Consider the following 19,084-nt stretch of genomic DNA (forward strand, 5'->3'; position numbering starts at 1 on the left):
ACCAGGTCATGCTAGAGCACAGTTGTTGCTCATGAGTATAACATTTATTATCGTAAGCATAGTGAAGATTCTAGGCAGAGACAAGAAAACACAAGATTTTTTCTGTTAAGCAAAACATGTCAAAGGCACCACAATTTTGAGAAACGCTGTTGCTCTGCATAGACATGCATATACACAGACCCTGCACAGCTCCTGCATTGGTCCTTGAAAAATACAGACACACTCTCTCTCTTGTGTTGTCCATCATTCTCTCTCTCTTTCTCTCTCTCACACACACACACACACACATATTTTGGTCCTAACAAAAGGCCCGAAGGTGGTTTTAACAATATATTGTTCAGAATATTTTTACATTTAAAATACAGCATCCAAAGCAAACCTGAAAATGTTAAAGTCCCATTGACTTCAATGGGAGAACTAAGCTTAACTCTCATTTTAAAATCAGCAGGTCTTCTAGGCATTTAACTTTTGCTGCATCATGCTTATAATAATATATACATGTTTTATGAGTACCATAGTAAATTCTGATGGGTTATTACTAAAAGGATTCTCCTATTTCCTCGAAAATACACACACTCTCTCCTTTAGCAGAGTGGCTGGGTGACCAGCCAGATGGGCGATTAATAAATTAAATAATAAAATAATAAATTAGCGTGTGTGCATGTCTGTCTGTGTCAAAACTTTTATTAGTCCTAAACAGCAGCCCACAAACCAACTCCTTCTGAAAATAAAAATATAATCTCAAACACTGGAATTTTGCTTTTTTGAATCACTATAGAAAATACAAATTTCCTTCCCTGTCTCACCTCTTGCCAAAAGTCTAGGCGTGCCATCATCTTAAAAAATAAAATAAAATCAGGTCCCAGCATATTTACTGCCTACTGTACCTAAACAAGTCATCTTGACTCTTCTTGTCAGACCACTGGTACTTCATCACAGCAGTGTCATGCCTTCCTGGCTCCAGGACCACCACTAACACGGGAAAGCCAAATTCATCACAAGGGTGTGCAGCGTTCAAAGTTGTCATGCCTGACCTGACTGATGACTTCTTGAGCGTAAGTGATATGAATTTACAGCTTGTATTGCATTCTTTAAACCTAAACATAAGGCAGGGAAAATGCAACTTTCTTCAGAGTATTTTTAAGCTGCAAGGGCATGGTGAGCACTACTTTTTCTGAATGGGGAGACTGAGCATCTTCTAGCACTCTGGTCATTGTTTCTGGATTCTTGGGTGTTGGATCACATCAGATCTGTACACCAACTACCATAAAAGTGCAACCATAAACTTTTAAGAAGGGGAAATGAGAACCGACTGTGGAAACATCATATAAAAATAGCAGAATGGGGCTTTCCTTTTAGAAGTCTGTTTATTTCTTTAAAAGCATGTTGTGAAGTTAACAGTCACTTAAAAACATGTTGTGAAGTTAATAGTCACTTAACCTAGGAGAAGAAACTTAGTGAAAACAAACTAAATTAAACAGTCATTGAATTGTTGTCGGTCCTTTGGAAGTTTTAGAGCCCTGAAGACACAGAGCAACTCACATAACATCAACAACAACAACAAATAGCCCACAGCATGCAGCAACTTCCGATAAATCCACTGTGTGTTATATAGTGATGAAACAGGGAAATGATTGTTAAGTCTACTACCGGGATCAGAACCAGCAAGGAACTTAACTATTTTTATATACATTTCATATAGAGTACACAATGACCTGGGCATGTGATGGAGTAGTCAAAGAATATGCTTTGCCATGTGGCTGGCTGTAATGCATTTTGCAATGGTCTTGAGCTTAGGACTGATCATAGGGCCATATGAATCAGCTCACAGAGTTTCATGTTATGTTCTGCTCTTTTGAGAAGTGAAAACATGGGGGGGGGGGAAGAGGACATGAATATAAACCAACCTCTTTCCTAGAACTTATCTCCTACATAATTCTGCTACACAAAGGCTGCACTCGCATGGAATGCAAGAATGAGTCACAGCAAGATTCGAGCTCATGCAACTTCCTCCCCATTCATCCTCTGGCAAGGAGGAGATCAGAAGCTTCCACGTCTGTTTTAGTTTAACTGTCGTTTAGCATGTTGTCCAAACCATAAACCGTGATTAACCTTAACCGTGGTTATTTGAAACAAGACAGCTTCCATGACTTCTGAAGTTGGCTTGTTTCAACAAACCATCATTAAGATTAATCACAATTTGTCCAGGTCTAGAAGACATGACAAGCTGCAGCTAATCTAAAATGGAAGTTAAAACTTCCAAACACCTCCTTGCAGCTGAATTGGAAGAGTGGGGAAGGGAGGAGCGCACAAGCCTGAAGCTTGTTATGGCTCTTTCTTGTAAGACTAAGCCATGGTTTAGCGTTACATCCAAATGAGGCCAATGAGAGAAAACATGCTCTAAGGAAGCACAACAAGTCTAGAATAAGTCTGTAACCTTGCAGTTACAGAAACAGAAATGCACCTTAAAATTTCTTAACAATCTGTTATGGCATCAATTATTTTGTTTTGTTCTTTTGAGCTCTAAATTATTCTGTTTCAGAATTTTAATTTGTCAGTTTATATATTTACATCCTTGGTAAACTGCTCTGAGCACATGGAAAAGTGCCCTATAAATATTCCAGATAAACAATATTTGAATAATTACTAGGACAAACCCATTTGCTGTTGAAAACCAGATTTAATCATTCTTTAACCTCCTCTTCCCCTGGCTGTGTTAAGGATGCAACTAAGGATGCAATCCTATGCATGTTTAGACAGAAAAAAGACCTATAACTCCCGGAATTCACTAGCAAGCATGGGTGGCTGGGGAATGCTGGGAGTTGTAGGACTTCTTTCCTGTCTAAACATGCATAGGATTGCACTCTAAACCATTTAAATGGTTCCATCCTTGAGCCCTTCCGTTTTTGTTTTTTTGTTTTGCTTTGTTTAGTATTTCATTTACTTGGCTGGCAGCAGGACATAGATTTACAAGTAACCAAAAGTCACTCTGGCCAACCCTCTGCCTGTTGGCAGGATCATACATCCACCAGTCCCTTATAAATTAGACTACATAATCCATAATCCAGACTATAGTGTGCTATATGTGGAGAGCTGCTGCACTCCAGAAAAAAATACCCAAAGCATGAATTTTCTGCAGAGGACAGGACACAATTTGATGAATTCCCATTGAAAGGTATTGGGAAGTTCTGTCCGGAACAGTGACTATTGGGTTGTGTCAATTATCTCTGATTTCTGAATGGCAACTATTATCTGTGTTTACTGAATATTGTGATTTAGGCATTTGAAGTATAAGATTTCAATGGTGTTTGCACAGCATATGCTCTCACAAGAGAATTCCCATGGTTTCAGGAAATCAAAAAGAACATTAAAAAGATGAATATACAAAGAAAATAAATAAATTTGGAATTGCAAGTTCTCCCTTTAATTCTTATAATGAAATCAGTGCAGAACCGTGGTGTGGGAGGAGGTGGGCTTTAACAACCCCCCCGCCCCAACCTGCTATTTGCAATGGAAGGAAAACTCCTTCTGGTGCAATATCAGGCACAGGGTGGGGAGATTCTAATTGGGAGCGCAGTAGGACAAAGGTTAAAAGCCCCTTTCTTGAACGTCAGAGTCCCAATCCAGCTTGTCCCCTGCCCAGTGCCAGCTATCTGTTTTGTCTTGAAATCAGCCACACAAAGCCAAAACATGTAACAGATCATATGCTTAGTTTGGCTCCTGCGATCTCTTTTTAAATTAAAATGTTAAACTATTAATCACTTATAGCTCATAAGTGTCTCTAGGTCCCCCGTCTTCCTTCTGTTACGGTAAACAAATGGCTTTGTTTGTGGTACCTGTAGCCACACCATATTGTCTCTGTATAATAAATCCTTTAAAACATAGAGTAATGGCAGCATTTTTTGCGCTTTCAAGGGGCTTGACATAACTTTCCTCTGCATCCCAAAATGTATTTTACAACCTCTACCAGCCTAGATTCTCTCACTACAGTTTAGTACATAATTCCCCTTTTTACTGATGATATACACATTAGCCCCTGTTCATGATTTTTTATAGATGGTTCATATTTTGGGGGCTCTGTCTGTACTAAAAACCCTTTGGTAGCTGTCCAAACAAATTTTAAGCAGTCCTGCTCTCAAATTTAAAAGTGTTTCTGGAGGCAAAGAGCAAATATGTGTAAAGATTAGCAGAGATAATCTTTAAATGGTTTATGCCTTCATTTTTTCATGAACAATAAGCATATACAAATTCAAGCAACTGTATTCAGAATCAAGCTGTATGCAAGCATTTAATTATTGCTCAGAAATCTGATTGTGTTCCTCTCCTGTCAGAATACTCTAAGCAAGCAAATAATGTACATATTTGTCAGTAGGTGTGTCTGAACAGTGAAAACCCTGTCTCTTGAGTATGTACATGCTTTCCTCCAGTTTAGCTTGCTCCTATTTTTAAGGGTGCTCTTTCACTGCAAGGCTGATGATGAAAAAAAGGCTGTGTGTGTATTGCAGCCTTCCCCAACCTGGTACCTTCCAGATGTGTTGGACTACAACTCCCAACATCCCCCAGCCAGCACAGCTGGGTGGGGGGTGTTGGGAATTGTAGTTCATCACATCTAGAGGATGCCAAGTTGGAGAAGGCTGGTGTCTTGGGAATCAGCATGATAAGAATCATAGGTTAGGAATGGAGGGATGGAGACACATACAGAGGCAAGAATCCTAGTACTAGGTAAGTAAAGGTAGGAAAATTACTGGAATCAGCAGTTTGGGAAGGAGGAGGTCGTAGAGCTGTAACATGGGAAGCAACGAGTCTAGAATGTGTCTGTCTAGAAGTATATGTTCTATGTATGAGGGTGGGAAGATGCACCAGTTTTGTTAAGCAGCCTATCTCCTATCCTGACTGTGAAAAGTAGAAGGGTCCCTGTATACTCTTCCCTAAAGTGGTCCCTGATGCATTGGACCTACTTCTGAGAGAGTATGTAAAATACAGTGCTTAAAGAAAGGAAAATGGCTTTCTGAAATGTATTAACTTGCATGTTTTCACTAACAGAGATAAGACCATAGTAATATTAGTAGTATATATCAAACGTATGCTTTAGAAATACTAAACTCATCTTTCGGTAGATATACCTAAAGGTACAATGAAAGCTAATGCTAATTGGTGCTGATCTTATGTTATTGTATGTGTAAAAAAGTGCATATACTAACCTCTAGTACTGAACTACTGAAACACTAAAGTAGTTCAGCTGAATTACTACATGACACAATGTTAACGTATCAGAAATCCGGGACTGTGAGCTGGTGCCCCAAAAGCCAGATGCAGCCCTGAAAACAATTCTTTTTCTGGTCTTCCATTGGCCCCATCAAAACATGATTTGAAGGTGAAGAGTTAGAGATTTCACACTTTAATATTACATTCTTGCTTCTGGATTTTACGTACAATTTGTAAATGCACGTATTGATATGCATTGCTTTGCCCAAGTATGCATTCTCCTTATCTTGGAAGTTCTTATTTCTTGATGGGACTAATTTTATGAATCCAATCATTTACAGCCCCTGGAGCACCATTTGGAAAATAGAGTGGTCTTTGAGACTTCCATAATATAGATGGACACTAATCTTTATACACAGGATATAATTTTTCTGAATAAGCAAAATAAAAACCTGATGGATGGACTCCAAGAGCTTCAGTTATCATCTAATTTCCATTTCTTCTCATCTTTCCCAAAGCAAATATATTGCTAATAACTGAGGGACAGGGCTACAGGATTGTGCCCCTCCGCGGTGCAGATCCTACCCGCTGCCCTTAAACATAGTTAAGGCTTTCACCAATGTACCAGTTTTAACTCTTTTTTATCATTAATAAGGATTAGAAGCTGGTTTCAAAATGCTGGTCAACAGAAAATCCTGGTTTAGTGTTAATCAAGGCTAAAGTTGGTGCCTATGTGAGCTATAACTCTTTAAAGTTGGCAGGGGAAAAGTTTGTGTGTAGGACTCCTTGCCAAATCATGGTTAAGAGATGGGACCATTATGAGTGCACTTGCTCTCAGAAAGAGACCCACTCTTGGTCTACTTCTATCACACAGTCATTTTAGAGCAATGCATAACCTTTCCATGCAATGTTAAGTATGGTCACTTGGAACTGATAGCTCAGCAGGCTAGTGGCACATATGAAACCTGTGCGCCAACTAATCCTACTCTGTAATGAAGAATTTTTTAAAAAATGAATGGTAAATAAAAAAAAAAAAAGTTGTCATTCATACAAATCATATTGTCTTCTTTAATGGATTTCCTCCTGCAAACTCCAGTTCTATTGAAAAACTATCTATTATGGAGGAACTGAATTAACCAGTCTTGGCAAAATGTTGCAGGTAAAATCTCCTCTTATCAAAAGTTGTTAGGAAAATTTTGAGGAAGGAGGGGAGGTTGAAATGTGGTCACAGAAAGTGCTTATGGTAAAATTGTTATTTCGATACCCATGGATTATTGCTAAGCTATTACTACTAATGCAAAAACTGAAATATTATAGTAGTAGCATTACATCTTCTCCCATGAACTTGATTGGGCAATAATTATAATACCAACCATTTCAATTTTTTTATTGATTTACTTACTTACATACATTATTTGCATACCACCCAATAACTGACATTCTCAGGGCAGTTTATTTATTTGATTTGTAGTCCACCTTTCTACCAAAAAATAGCACGCAAGGTGGTTAACAATACAATTTAAAACCATAAGGAATCAAAACAGAATAAAACAATCACAAAGTGGATTGAATTAAAACCACCAGCAGCAAAATATTAATACAGCAGAGCTAAAAGCACTAAAACGTCACTGGGAAAATAAAAAGGTCTTCACTTGGGGCTGTAAAAAGCATAATGTGGTCAGGCAAGCCTCTCTGGGGAGGGCATTCCACAAAAGGGGTGCCACCACCAGAAAGGCCCTCTGTCTGTTCATCATGAGCCTTCTAGAGTTCACCCTTCAAGATTTGGTGAAATATAGAGTGTTTTTGCTTTATTTTCTTGTATTGCTCCTAAACACAACATATTTGGTATTAGTATCTAATATTTTCTAAGCAGTAGCTGAACATAAAATACTAGGAATTTGTACACACAATATGGCAAAATCCATACGAGTAAGCAAAGTTACAGAAAGAAGCACTATAAGACTTTTACAGTGTAATCCTATATGTCCAATCAGAATTAAGTCCCACTGAGTTCAATGGGGCTTGCTCCCAGTTAAGTGGGTATAGGATTGCAGCCTTAACAATACCCATATAAACACATTATAATACATTATGGCTCCAATCCACAGAAAATCTTGGATTGGAGGTACTTCTTTTCGCATCCCTAGTAATGGTAACATTACAATGACTGACACTGTAGTTCTCATTTACTAGATTTTCAAGTGTGCTTAGAGACAGGATGTTAATTCAATAAGCCACTTGTATATATAACTTACCTGGGAGGAAATGAAATGTCCAGTTCATACAATTTGTCTTTAAAGATTGACAGCTCTTTGTCAAATTCCAAAAGCTAACAGGGAAAACAAACAAACACAAACATTAAAATAAATACATCTTTTGTTTTGTTCAAAAACGATACTAGTTGAAGAACATTTCAAGTTACAATACTTATGCTGTGATAGGCTTCTAGATTTTGTTAATGTTATGTCTTGTAAAGTTATTTTGTGGTTTTATTATTTTATAGTACACCATTTTGGGCAGGTTTTTTTAATGGAAAAGACAATTCTGTAAACCTATGACAATTCTGAAAATGCGCAACTTGGCTGTGATACCAGTGTTACCATAGTGTGTAGAGCCAGTGTGGTGTAGTGGCTAGAGTGTTGGACTGGGAGCCGGGAGATCCGGGTTCTAGTCCCCACTCGGCCATGGAAGCGCACTGGGTGACTTTGGGCCAGCCACACACTCTCAGCCCAACCTACCTCACAGGGTTGTTGTTGTGAGGATAAAATGGAGAGGAGGAGGATAATGTAAGCCGCCTTGGGTTCCTTGCAAGTGGAAAAAAGGCGGGATATAAATGCAATAAATAAATAAATAAATAAATAAATAAATAAATAAAGGACTCTAAATAATGCTCTTTTCGAGGATTAGTTTACATTTTTAAAAGGCACTAGCTATCTTTTCTGAGGTAAAACTGATGTGGTGTTTAAAATATTTATATATAGCAAATTAAGATGATAATTAATCTATAAAGTATACTCAGGTGGACATTTTAGTTGTTGCTATCTTTAGTCTGGCGAAGATGGTACAATAAATACAGGACAGCAAGATCCAAAGCTGCCATCTTATATTTACCTACCCCCCTCCCCAATAAAATACAAGGATGTGCAAAAAAAGACCTCTTTGTCTATAAAAGCAAGCAATATTCCAGTTCAGCTATTTTGGGGCAGTCTAGGTTAGAGAACAAAAGAAGGAAGAGCTGACTTTTATACCTATACCTAGATATTAAAGCAATATTTCCAGGCAGCTGCCAAGATACAACACCAAGGACAAATATTAAACAGCCTTTAATGCACCGAATAAACATATGCGCTCCCCCTTGACAAATCTGTTTCCCTATAGACAGCCACAAAGGGAAAAAAAGTAGATAGTGTAATCTTGGGCTCATAAGCCTAAACCTTTTAATAAAAGTTAACAGTCATCTATATTTGAAACCAGGAGCCACCCTGATGGACATAAAAAGCTTTATTTCAGAAGCACCAATGGTGTTGAGTCCGACGTGCAAATGAACCTGTAGTGCCATTGGCTTATTGTTGCAAATGCCACTTTCGGTTTTGACAAGCATGGCATCAAAAACAGTACTCTGTATAATGCCTGTGTGTTTACCTCCATTCATTAATCATGTCCCAACTCACAGCTGTGCTGATACCATTGTATGAATGGCAGAGGTTCCGAATGAAATTAGATTGTGTTCTTCTTTCCCCTCTGCTCTGTCATAAATCATTCCTGAAATGTGCAATTAGCAGCTACTTGTACACATTAATTATCTGTGTGAAAAGCAGATACCTGAACCACCTGCACAACTGATTAGCTACCTCCCTGTGGCACACCCATTTTGCCTTCAGTCTCTGACCGCAGTGCTACCAACCACCTATCACAGTGCATTTTGGTCTGTGTATGAACATGCATGCATTAAGCACCATTCCCTTTTTGTGTGTATAACTCTTGCCCCGTTTGAACAAAATGGTTATTTTCCAAAGTGAAAAATTCTATGACGCCTTGTGTAAATTCTTACTGGACATGGTGATGAATTTTAAAGCGAAGTATCTATATCTAGAAGCAATGAAAGGGTGGTCTGTTACCAGCCAGAGATTTGAGGCGACTCACCTAATTTGCCCCAGCAAGGTGTCGCTTAAAACCTGACGGAATAAATGCAACACTTGTGGGCCACAGGGACCTTGGGATCCAGAGCTGGGGCTGGGCTTCATCATTCCTCCTAAGCAGGGTCTCACGCTAAGCTTGCAAGCCCCTCTGTGACATGTATGAGTATTGTTTAATTTATACCCTCCCCGGCCCTTTTCTACAAAAAGTACCTAAGGCTGCTTACATAAAATTAACACAGTACAAAATCAGATAAAAATAAAAGCTACAAACAAAACCAACTAACAAAATAACCACAGTTTAAAAACAAACCGCAATTTTAAAAGCAACAGATCAGTCAATAAAAGAGCAGGATGTGGTACAGGATACTTCCTCTCCCCCCTGGCTCAAATTTCTTCTGCCAGCCTTAAGCAGTCTTCCCTCTTAACGAAATTTTGATTTCAGGATCTGAGGTTGCTTCCTTTTTTAAGAGGGAAATTCATTAAGGGTGCCCCCTTGTTAAGAGGGTTAAGGTGCTGATGTAACACAAAACTGTAGTGAAGTCTGGCCCAGCAAGGGGATTCTCGGGGGAAGGGAGGCCCTGGGGAGAGGGAGCATGCAATTCTGTCAAGAGCAGTTGTAGCAATAGTTGAAACCATTGTGGCCAGAGGGCCATTCCATGACACATTAGATCTGCATCTAGTCCTCTGATATCACAGCCTATCTCTGTATATATTTGTTACCTAAGTATAAGCTGTGATTCCTGTAGCGTTATGCACTGTTTGACCACAGCAGATGAGCAGGTATTACTCAGTACATACATATGCCATGTCCTGGTGGTTGAAAGATGCATGTGAAAACTCCAGCATACACACAGAGCTCTGCACACACACAGGGACTGCCTTGTTTTTATTCATGAAGAACAGAATGAGCAAAGGGGACTGGGTTGCCTCATCTTCACCTGCCCCGCATCCCCCACAAAGGGAGAAGGCGCAGGGTGTATGAAGCTACTGCATCCACCCAGAGCCTTGGCCACAACAGCTTTGCTGACCACGGGGTTTCCGTGACCTGAAAAGCCCATGTGCAGCAAAGCTTGGTCCCCAGCCAAAGTGCAGTGTGGAAGATTTACCCAGCACTTTGATAGGGGACCAAATGATGTCAGGGAGCGTGGCCGCACCCATTGAGGTCATACAGCCAATGGAGGGCTGGGGTTTGTCCAGCCCCCCCCAATAAGTTCCTCACCCCTGCTCTACAGCACAGGTGGAGTGCCCACATGTGTTCACACATTCACACTCATACATGTATGTCATACTCATGGGCTAATCAACATCAACCCTTGGCAAACGTTCGCAACTTCCAGCATACCTTTTGTTAATGGAGCCTAATGGTGCAATCCTAGGCATGCCTCCTCAGAGGCAAGCCCCACTGCGTTCAATGGAGCTTATTCCCAAGAATAGGATTTCAGCCTGATTGCACTGGGTATGGCACTAAATCTTCTTTCAATACAATGATAGTGGAGAAAGTCATAATTTAGTGTGCCTTTTCAAATTTTGGAACATGCCTTAAAACCCCCATCTAAGCAGCCAAACAAAAGAACATTTGGAGAAAGCAGGGTTGCTTGTAAAATATAAAAATGCAAAGACCAAATAAACAAACAATGCTTCATAGAACACAATGGTAAAAAATACTCATTGAAAATTCCAGAGACCGAGGGAAGTTAAATAGATGCATTGTCTTCCTGGATGAATTCAAAATATCTACAATGTGTGCATCCAGTTTCTGGGTGTGTGTTTTTTGTTTTGTTATGACAATATTCAGGATTTGACAGAAGGGCCAAGGCCTATAAGGTTAAAAACTGTTAAGTCATTTAGCTTCCAGCTACTTCCCAGTAACAGATGCAGACATATCTGACATTTTTATGTACTGTGGGTGATTGCTTGTTTAGTTATGTGTTGTGTACTGCAGATAACCTATTGGTATTGTTGTGGCACAGATGACAGATAACAGGAACACAATTGTGCTGGCAGCTGTTGGATCCTCCCAAGTTTTTGAGAAGCACTTTACAGCTGCTATAAGGAAAAACATTCACAAAACTCTGGCATTAGCTGCTGGAGGAGCACTACATACATTGTTACTGTTATTATTATTATTATTTTGGAGTTCCTGTACTTGCTCAGGTAGTGATCTGATTACTAAAGAAGAATTTTTAAGTCATGGAGAACAATCTGTGAAGGCGATTTCAATAGGCGCTACGGAACAGTGTTGTAATGAGCCCAATGTAGTTCAGATTGAAAACCCTTTTTCTGGGGCGCCTGTGGCCATGTAATTCTTGTGCAGTCTCCTTGATTTAGGAGGCAATCCTATGCATGTTGCTGTCTAAACATGTATAGGATTGCACCCTTAGGATCCTAAGCCACCTTCTCTATAGAGGAGGAATGGCCAATGGGTGGTCTACAGGCCAGATACCCATGCGTGAATACCATTTTGAAGAGCTAAGTCACATAGAGGGGGAAAGCGCTTGGGCTAATTGGCAAATTAAAAATTAATCAGTTACTTGGTCCGGATGGCATAAGGTTTTTAAGGGCGCAATCCTATGCATGTTTAGACAGAAAACGCATCCTACAACTCCCAGAATGCCCCAGCTAGAATGGCTGGCTGGGGCATGCTGGGAGTTGTAGGAATCTTTTTCTGTCTAAACATGCATAGGATTGTGCTCTAAGGAAGTTCAGTGTGAAATTGTTCATCCGCTAACGGAAATATGCAATTTGTCAGTTGTCAGTAAAATCAGCCTCTTTACTGGAGGAGTGGAAATAGCCAACTCAAAAAAAAAGGGGCGCCGGGGGTGGGAGGAATCCAAGGAAGAGCCAGGAAACTAGTAGCTGTTTTAGGTCAATTGTTGAAAAGCATGATTATAGACAGAATTAATATACAAAAGAACAAACTTTCAAAGAAACTTGACATAGTCCCTCACCAAAGTCTCATGAACAAACTTAGTAGACATGGCATAAAAGGGTGGTTCCCTTTCTAAACTGATAACTGGTTTAAAAACAGGAATGTACATTGTAGGGGTAAACAGAAGAGTTCTCATGATTGAGGAAAATATGTAGCAAGGTTCCTCAAATATTTGCATGAGATAAGTGCTATTTAACTTATACATTAATGATCTGGAGTTAGGGATGAGCAGTAATAAGGCCAAATCTGTGAATGATAATGAATGACTGAGCATGTCAAAAACCCAAGCAGCCTGTGAAAAGCTTTAAAAGGCTCTCTCCAAACTGGATGGATGGGCAACAAAATGCAAAAGAGATTAAGGGCACAATCCTATGCATGTTTAGACAGAGAAAAGGCCTACAACTCCCAGCATTCCCTAACCAGCTTTGCTACGTGTAAAATGATGCATACTGGGGCAAAGAATCCCAGTTTCACATGCCCACGGAGGAACTGGCTAACCAGGAGAGAGTTCTTGGGGTCACAGTGGATAGCTCAATGAAAATGTCAGCTTAGTGTGCAGTGAAGAAAAAGGAAATGTCCATCTCAGGAATTATTAGGAAAGGGACTGAACATAAAATGACCAGTACCATAATGCTATATATTAGGGGTGGGGAACCTCATGCCCTGGGGCCAAATCTGGCTCTCCTGGGGTTCCAATCTGGCCCTCTGGGTTTCCTAGATGGCCACGCCCCCTCTCCTAGCCCCACCCCCCATTCCCCCAGCCACCAATTGTTCTGTGGTTTCCTGGCTTTTGTGCATTTCCCCCCATTCTAAAAGATTAAAATGCCTCACCCAAGGCTTAGTCACTGACAGCGAGAGCTTGAAGTTACAATATTCTGGTATTTTTGGCCCCACTCTCTTTCCCATCACTAGAATGTGGCCCTTGGGCAGTTTTTGAATTTGTGCCTCAGGCTGAAAGAGGTTCCCCACTCCTACTGTATATAAATCTGTGGTGCTGCCATATTTGGAATACTCTGTATACTCCTGGTTGCTCTATCTTAAAAAAGGATCACATGGAAAAACATGGTAGAAAAAGACAACCAGTATGATCGAGGTGTTGACCAATTATTGGGGGCATTTTAGTCCCCCCTTTTCATTCAAAGCTAAAAAGCTTTAATAGGAAACGTGCTCCAACGCCTTGAAGCCTTTTGTTGTATTTTTCTCTATCACCTATGATAGAGGTTTATTCAGTTATGCATAGTGTGGAGAAGGAATTCTCCCTCTCATGATACTAGAAATGGGTCATCCAAGGAAACTGAACAGCATTAGATTCAGGACAGAAAAAACCTGGAAGTACTACGTCATGCGAGGCCTGCTTCTTTTATGGAATTCACTGTCACAAGTTTGTAGTGATGGCCACTGGCTTTAAAAAGGGATTAGACAAACACACGGAGGATAGATCTATCGGCTCCAAGGTACCTCCATATTCACAGGCAGGATGCCTTTGAAACACAAATGGTTGCTTGGGGAAAAACAATAAGGGAGGGCTGTTGCCATCATGTTCTGCTCATGGGCCTCCTTGAAGCATCTGGCTAGCCACTGTTGAAAGCATGATTCTGGTCTAGATGGACCCTTGGTCTGATCCAGCAGGAGTCTTCTTATATTCAGATCTGGATCTTGGAGCAATTGTATGTGGATCCTGGTAACCAAAGCATCAGCATCTGTTATTAGTGTGCAAGATACTGTAAAACCATGTTTTAAGAGCCCGCTATGGGTTACCTTGCAAAAGGAAAACAGATGCTTTACCTTGCCACAAACAGCACTTTGGAGCTCAACAATATGAGTTCATATATCACACACCACTTGGCACTGGAGTATTTCCATTGCAGTAATAGTAAATGGCTTTCAAGTGAAAATCAATATATTGTTCTATTTAATTCACTCATTTTAACACCCTACTTGAGAAACTGTCTTTTCAAGTGTGATCATCAGGAGGTGGCACAGGGATAACTGAGCAAATGCATTTTAAATTCAGTAATGTATGTATGAATATATTTATTTATTCAGTCGTAAGGCCCTCAAGGAGATTTATAGGATAAATATTCATTAAATTTAAGCAATAAACAAAGAATTAAGAGCAGAGCAATAAAAACCTAAAAAATAAATGAAATAAAACCATCTATCAGCCCTTAAAAACAACAAATGCTAAGTGGAACAGAAATGTTTTTACTGCCTGCTCGAAGCTGAGCAATGAATGGACTAATCTCACTTAACTATGGAAGAAGTTCCAGAATCAGGATCCAACCACAGTCCCTGTACCACATTCCCACCAATCTAGACTCTTTTGGTAGTGGTACATACAACAGGGCCTCAGATGAATAACATAAAGTATGGACGGGTTCGTACAGAAGATATCCTGGCTCCAAGCTGTCTAGGTCTTTTTAGGCAAGAACCAGCACCTTGAATTCAGCCTGGAAACCAATTAGAAGCCAGTGCAACTGATGTTGGACTGATGTAATATGGTCTCTAAAATGTATACTGGAAAGCAATCTGGCTGCAGTATTTTGCACCAGCTACAGTTTCCATATACTTTTCAAGGGCAGCCCCATGCAGAACATGTTGCAGTCATCTAAATAGGGAATTACTGAAACATGCATCACTGTGGCCAGTGTCATCTTCTCTAGGAAGAGGCACAACTGGTGCACCAGCCATGACCACCACTTGAGCATCCAGGAGCAAACCTGGATCCAGGGGCAATCCTAAGCCATGTATCTGATTATTCAGAAAGAGTACAGCCTCATTCAGAACAGGTTATTATTCCCAATCCCAGACTACCTACTGACCATCAAGACCTCTGCTTTGTTGGATTGAGCTTCAACTTGTCAGCCCACATCCAATTCATTACTCCATCGAGGCAATTACTATGTCCAGGCAGTTCAGGATTTCTACAGCCTCTTTGGCATTAGATGAAAAAGAAACGTAGACTTGGGTAGCATAAGCTCAGTAACATAAGCACCCAAAATCCTGGAATGACCTCTCCCAGCAGGTTCATGTAGTTGTTAAATACCAAGGGGGATAAAACAGTGTTCCCAGGGACCAATGGCCAAGGGGCTGAGCAATAATTCATCAGCACCATCTTCTGGGAACCTTCAGCCAGACAGGACTAGAGCGATTGCAAAGCTGTCCCTTCAACTCCTCTACTAGCCAAATGTCCGATAATCATACCATGGTCAATGGTATCTAATGGGGCTGAAGGTCCAGTAGAACCAACAGGGATGCACTCCCCCTCTCCACTTCCGGGAGTAGGTCATCCACCAAGGTGACCAAGGCTGTTTCAGTCCCAAAACTAGTCCTGAATTCAGACTGGAAAGGTTCCAAATAACTCAATGATGGAAGTGTAGGAAACAGGAAGTCAGAAAAAGGAAGCAAGACACAGTGGTTAACACGTTCTAAAACACGTTAAGTCTCTAGCTGTGGTTTAAAAATTAGTGGCCTACTCCTATGATATGCTGGGCTGGCACACCAGTGAATGGGATTGTGGATCATCTTCTGCCAGGATCGAGACACAACTGTGCAACTATTGCCTAGGCAATAACAGCTATTAATGTAGTGCCCTCAATGTAGCACAGTAATGTGTGCATCACATAGGGTGATCATCAATGGCTGTCCCACTTCTGCCTGGTAGTCAGTTGTGTCTATTATTCGCTCAGGTGAGACTCTGTATGTATTTGCAAACACAAAATGACTTCTGGCAGACATCTTTAAAACGTAAAGGATAAGCTACTAAGGTAGAAAGTCTGTTTTGCAAAAGGGCCTAAGGCTCCAGTAGAACATTTCAGCTCATAGACTAGTGGTGGTCAAACTATGTTCCAGGATCACCAGTAGTCCTTGGTGCACTACTTACAGGTGGCCTTCATGACAGCAACAGAGATAAGGAAAGCTAGGAAGTTTCCATGTTGGTGAGGCAATAATCTTTTCAGTGTAAATTTAAAATTTAAACAGAAAAGCAGCTTGTTTCTTTAGCAGCTACAAGGAAAACTTAAAAAAAATATAGTGGCTGCTTGAAAGTTTCTCCCTCATGCATACACATATCTTCATTGAATAATGGCTGGAAAAGATGGACACAGCAGATGAATTTTAAACTGTAAGTGATTCAACCATTCTCTCTGTAATGGTAAGAAAATATGGTGGCACATAAAGAACAAGCATATCAGAACAGTAGTTTGTGGCATAATAAATTTTAAGAATCACTGGCCTAGATCACAGTGATTCTTGGTAATGTGCAGGTACATTTGCCATTCTCTCCTCCATCACTTGACACTCTAACAAGTTAAAACTGTCTTAGGGATGGAATGCAGGTTGCTTAAAAGTCTTTCTACTATTATGAACCAAGGACAAGCTATGGGTCCACTAGAGTATTTGCCTAGAATATAAATGTACAAAATGATTACATTTGCATTTGAAATTGAGACTGACATTTCAAATGGTTGAAGAATGAACATAGTCTGAATAATTAAATAAGATGTGTAAATATTGCTTACTTAGCCTCAAAGCAAAATAGGTACCCTAAAAAAGAATCAGGGTCCACAGGGACACTAGTATAAGCTGCCTTGGCTAAAATCACAGAAGTATGAACCCTTTATAACAGGGCAACTTAATTCAGTCATTGGAGCAGAACAACAGCAATTACTCATCAAGACCTACAGACCAAAGTCAGAGCATTGTTAGATCAGGAGGTGATATTAGCAGCATTTATCAAATCTATCTGCAGCAGCCACCAGAGAATTCACAGCTGTGGAAGGGAAATGAAGTTTCAGGAAGGAGAAAAAAAACACCTCAAAAACTACAAGAGAGGATCTTACAAAAAGTAACCTTAGAGAATTAAAATAATGGAACATGGGCCAAAGAGTCCTCCTTTGTCACTCATATAATCCACAGATATTAGAAGGTATGTATTTCGATTGCTTTGATTCAAAACAAAAGGGAAATATCCAGTGACTGGAGTTGCATCATTGCTGTAAACTTCCTAATAACTAGTCCTCAAATAAAGGTAAAACAAAATATGCAGCTCTCCATTTCAGGGCTCAAAATGTTACCATGACTGAATATAGAGCCCTGATGTAGGGGGAAAATGGCTTTCCTGTTTCCAATATAAGTGACAAAAAATGGTGGCTGTACAGACGTTATTTCCCCCTTTCTCCTCTATGCATGGTCAAATTGGTAGTGGGCTCCAGGGCTCACATACTTCCTCTCTGTTCCTTCCCTTCTCCCAATGCATATTAGTAAATGCCCAAATCAGAAAATCCCACAGTTATTTGCACAAAGATCTCTCTGACCCATTCTCTCTAGTGGTTTCAATAAGAGAAGAAAGGAAAAAAGATGCTGCATTCAAATAACCACAACATTTCACAATTCAGACAGTATCTTCTATACAGAGGAAGGAGGGACAGGATGGGGAGGAAGTGCAGGAGCCTGAGGTTTATTCTAAATCCAGCCATTCTTGCATCTCATAAAAAGCACCTCATTGGTACATTGGGGCACTCTCCCAAATGGATGATGGCTAACATCATTAAGGAAAACCTGAGCATAGCTGTGTTTCAGAGGGTGCCCTTGTGCGGTGGGATGGGCTGCAGAGGGCACATGCAAAGCCTCTCAATACCTCTTCTTACACAGTCCTTTCTGTATTGAGACACTATAGATCCCCTACATAATTCTGTGATGTAATATAGTGGTTCTGCCTATGCTGGGGGGAGGGGTCTGCCCTTCAGCTTCTATGCTCCAGCTTCCCCTTTTCTTACTGTGTCTCCTCCACTTATCCTTCCCTTGGCTCTCTGCTTAAGATCATAACAAGAGCCCTGCTGGAACAGACCAAAGGCCTATATAGTACAGTGGCCAACCAGATGCCTATGGGAAGCCCACAAACAGGACATGAGGGCTAGAACCTTTTCCTGCTGTTCTGCCCCAGTATTCCAAGGTATGCTGCTTCTAATCCTGGAGGTAACATATAGCCGTCTGGTAACCATTGATAGCCTTATCCTCCAGGAATTTGTCCAATTCTCTTTTAAAGACATCCAAGTTGGTGGCTATCGCCACATCTTGAGGAAGCTAATTCTGTATTTTGAATATGCGCTGTGTCCGCCCTGCATCTCCTACAAGTCCTTTAACTAGAATCCACTGTTTCCTCTAACCCCAATCCCTTGAGATCTCCCCATTTATCCTCACATAATAGTAAGTCCCTGCCTCCTTTTATCTGTTCTCTTATCAAATTCCAGTCTTCCTCGTGTCTATGCCTTCTCAACCCTCTTCTGGGCTTTTGTGATATTACTGCAAACTAGCTATGGCAGAGCTCAGAGACTTACAGGTCAGCTTATGTTTACTTCCCAAGCTGAAGTTAACTGGAGTGTACTAAAACAAACCTACAGGAAGAGAAGGAATTAACCAAATCTGAAGTTGCTGGAACTGGAGTTTAGAAATCTGAGATCAACCTTCCCCTTTATAATAAGGAAGGATCATTAGGTGTAGTTCTTACACCTAGGGAACTCATACTGTGCGGAGGCTGAATCACTTGATTGAGATATGCTTTGGGTTGTGGCCAGTTTATTGAATGTAGGTGTCAGCTTGGGCACTGTTGTTATTTAGCAAACCTCTGAATATTGGGCTTTCAAATAACACAAAAACCAAATGTGTTAGAGCTTCACAAGTGCCTCCACATGGCTTTGTGTGAGTGAATGGGATGGTAATATAATTTAGTGGATAGAATCTATGAACGGAAGTTGGGAGAAAACAACTTTGATTCCAGCATTAACACATGGCCACTAGAGATTCCACTAGC

The 19,084-nt window shown here is 40.4% G+C and overlaps 1 protein-coding gene across 7 annotated transcripts in view; it reads right to left on the minus strand.

The window, feature by feature from the left end:
- The window catches only part of INPP5A (inositol polyphosphate-5-phosphatase A), a 331,577-nt gene that overhangs the window by 30,668 nt on the left and 281,825 nt on the right, over positions 1-19,084 (minus strand). For all 7 annotated transcript variants that reach the window (XR_014789433.1, XM_084845928.1, XM_084845927.1 and 4 more), the window contains one exon: positions 7,461-7,534. Coding sequence is in view for 6 of the 7 variants with exons in the window: in XM_084845928.1 (XP_084702054.1) it covers positions 7,461-7,534 (74 nt within the window). In the remaining variant the exon portion in view is untranslated. The remainder of the gene's footprint in view (positions 1-7,460; positions 7,535-19,084) is intronic.

The sequence above is a fragment of the Heloderma suspectum genome, chromosome 3, assembly GCF_057233095.1.
Source record: "Heloderma suspectum isolate Gila_16-S chromosome 3, 16-S_ref, whole genome shotgun sequence".
Taxonomy (NCBI): domain Eukaryota; kingdom Metazoa; phylum Chordata; class Lepidosauria; order Squamata; family Helodermatidae; genus Heloderma; species Heloderma suspectum.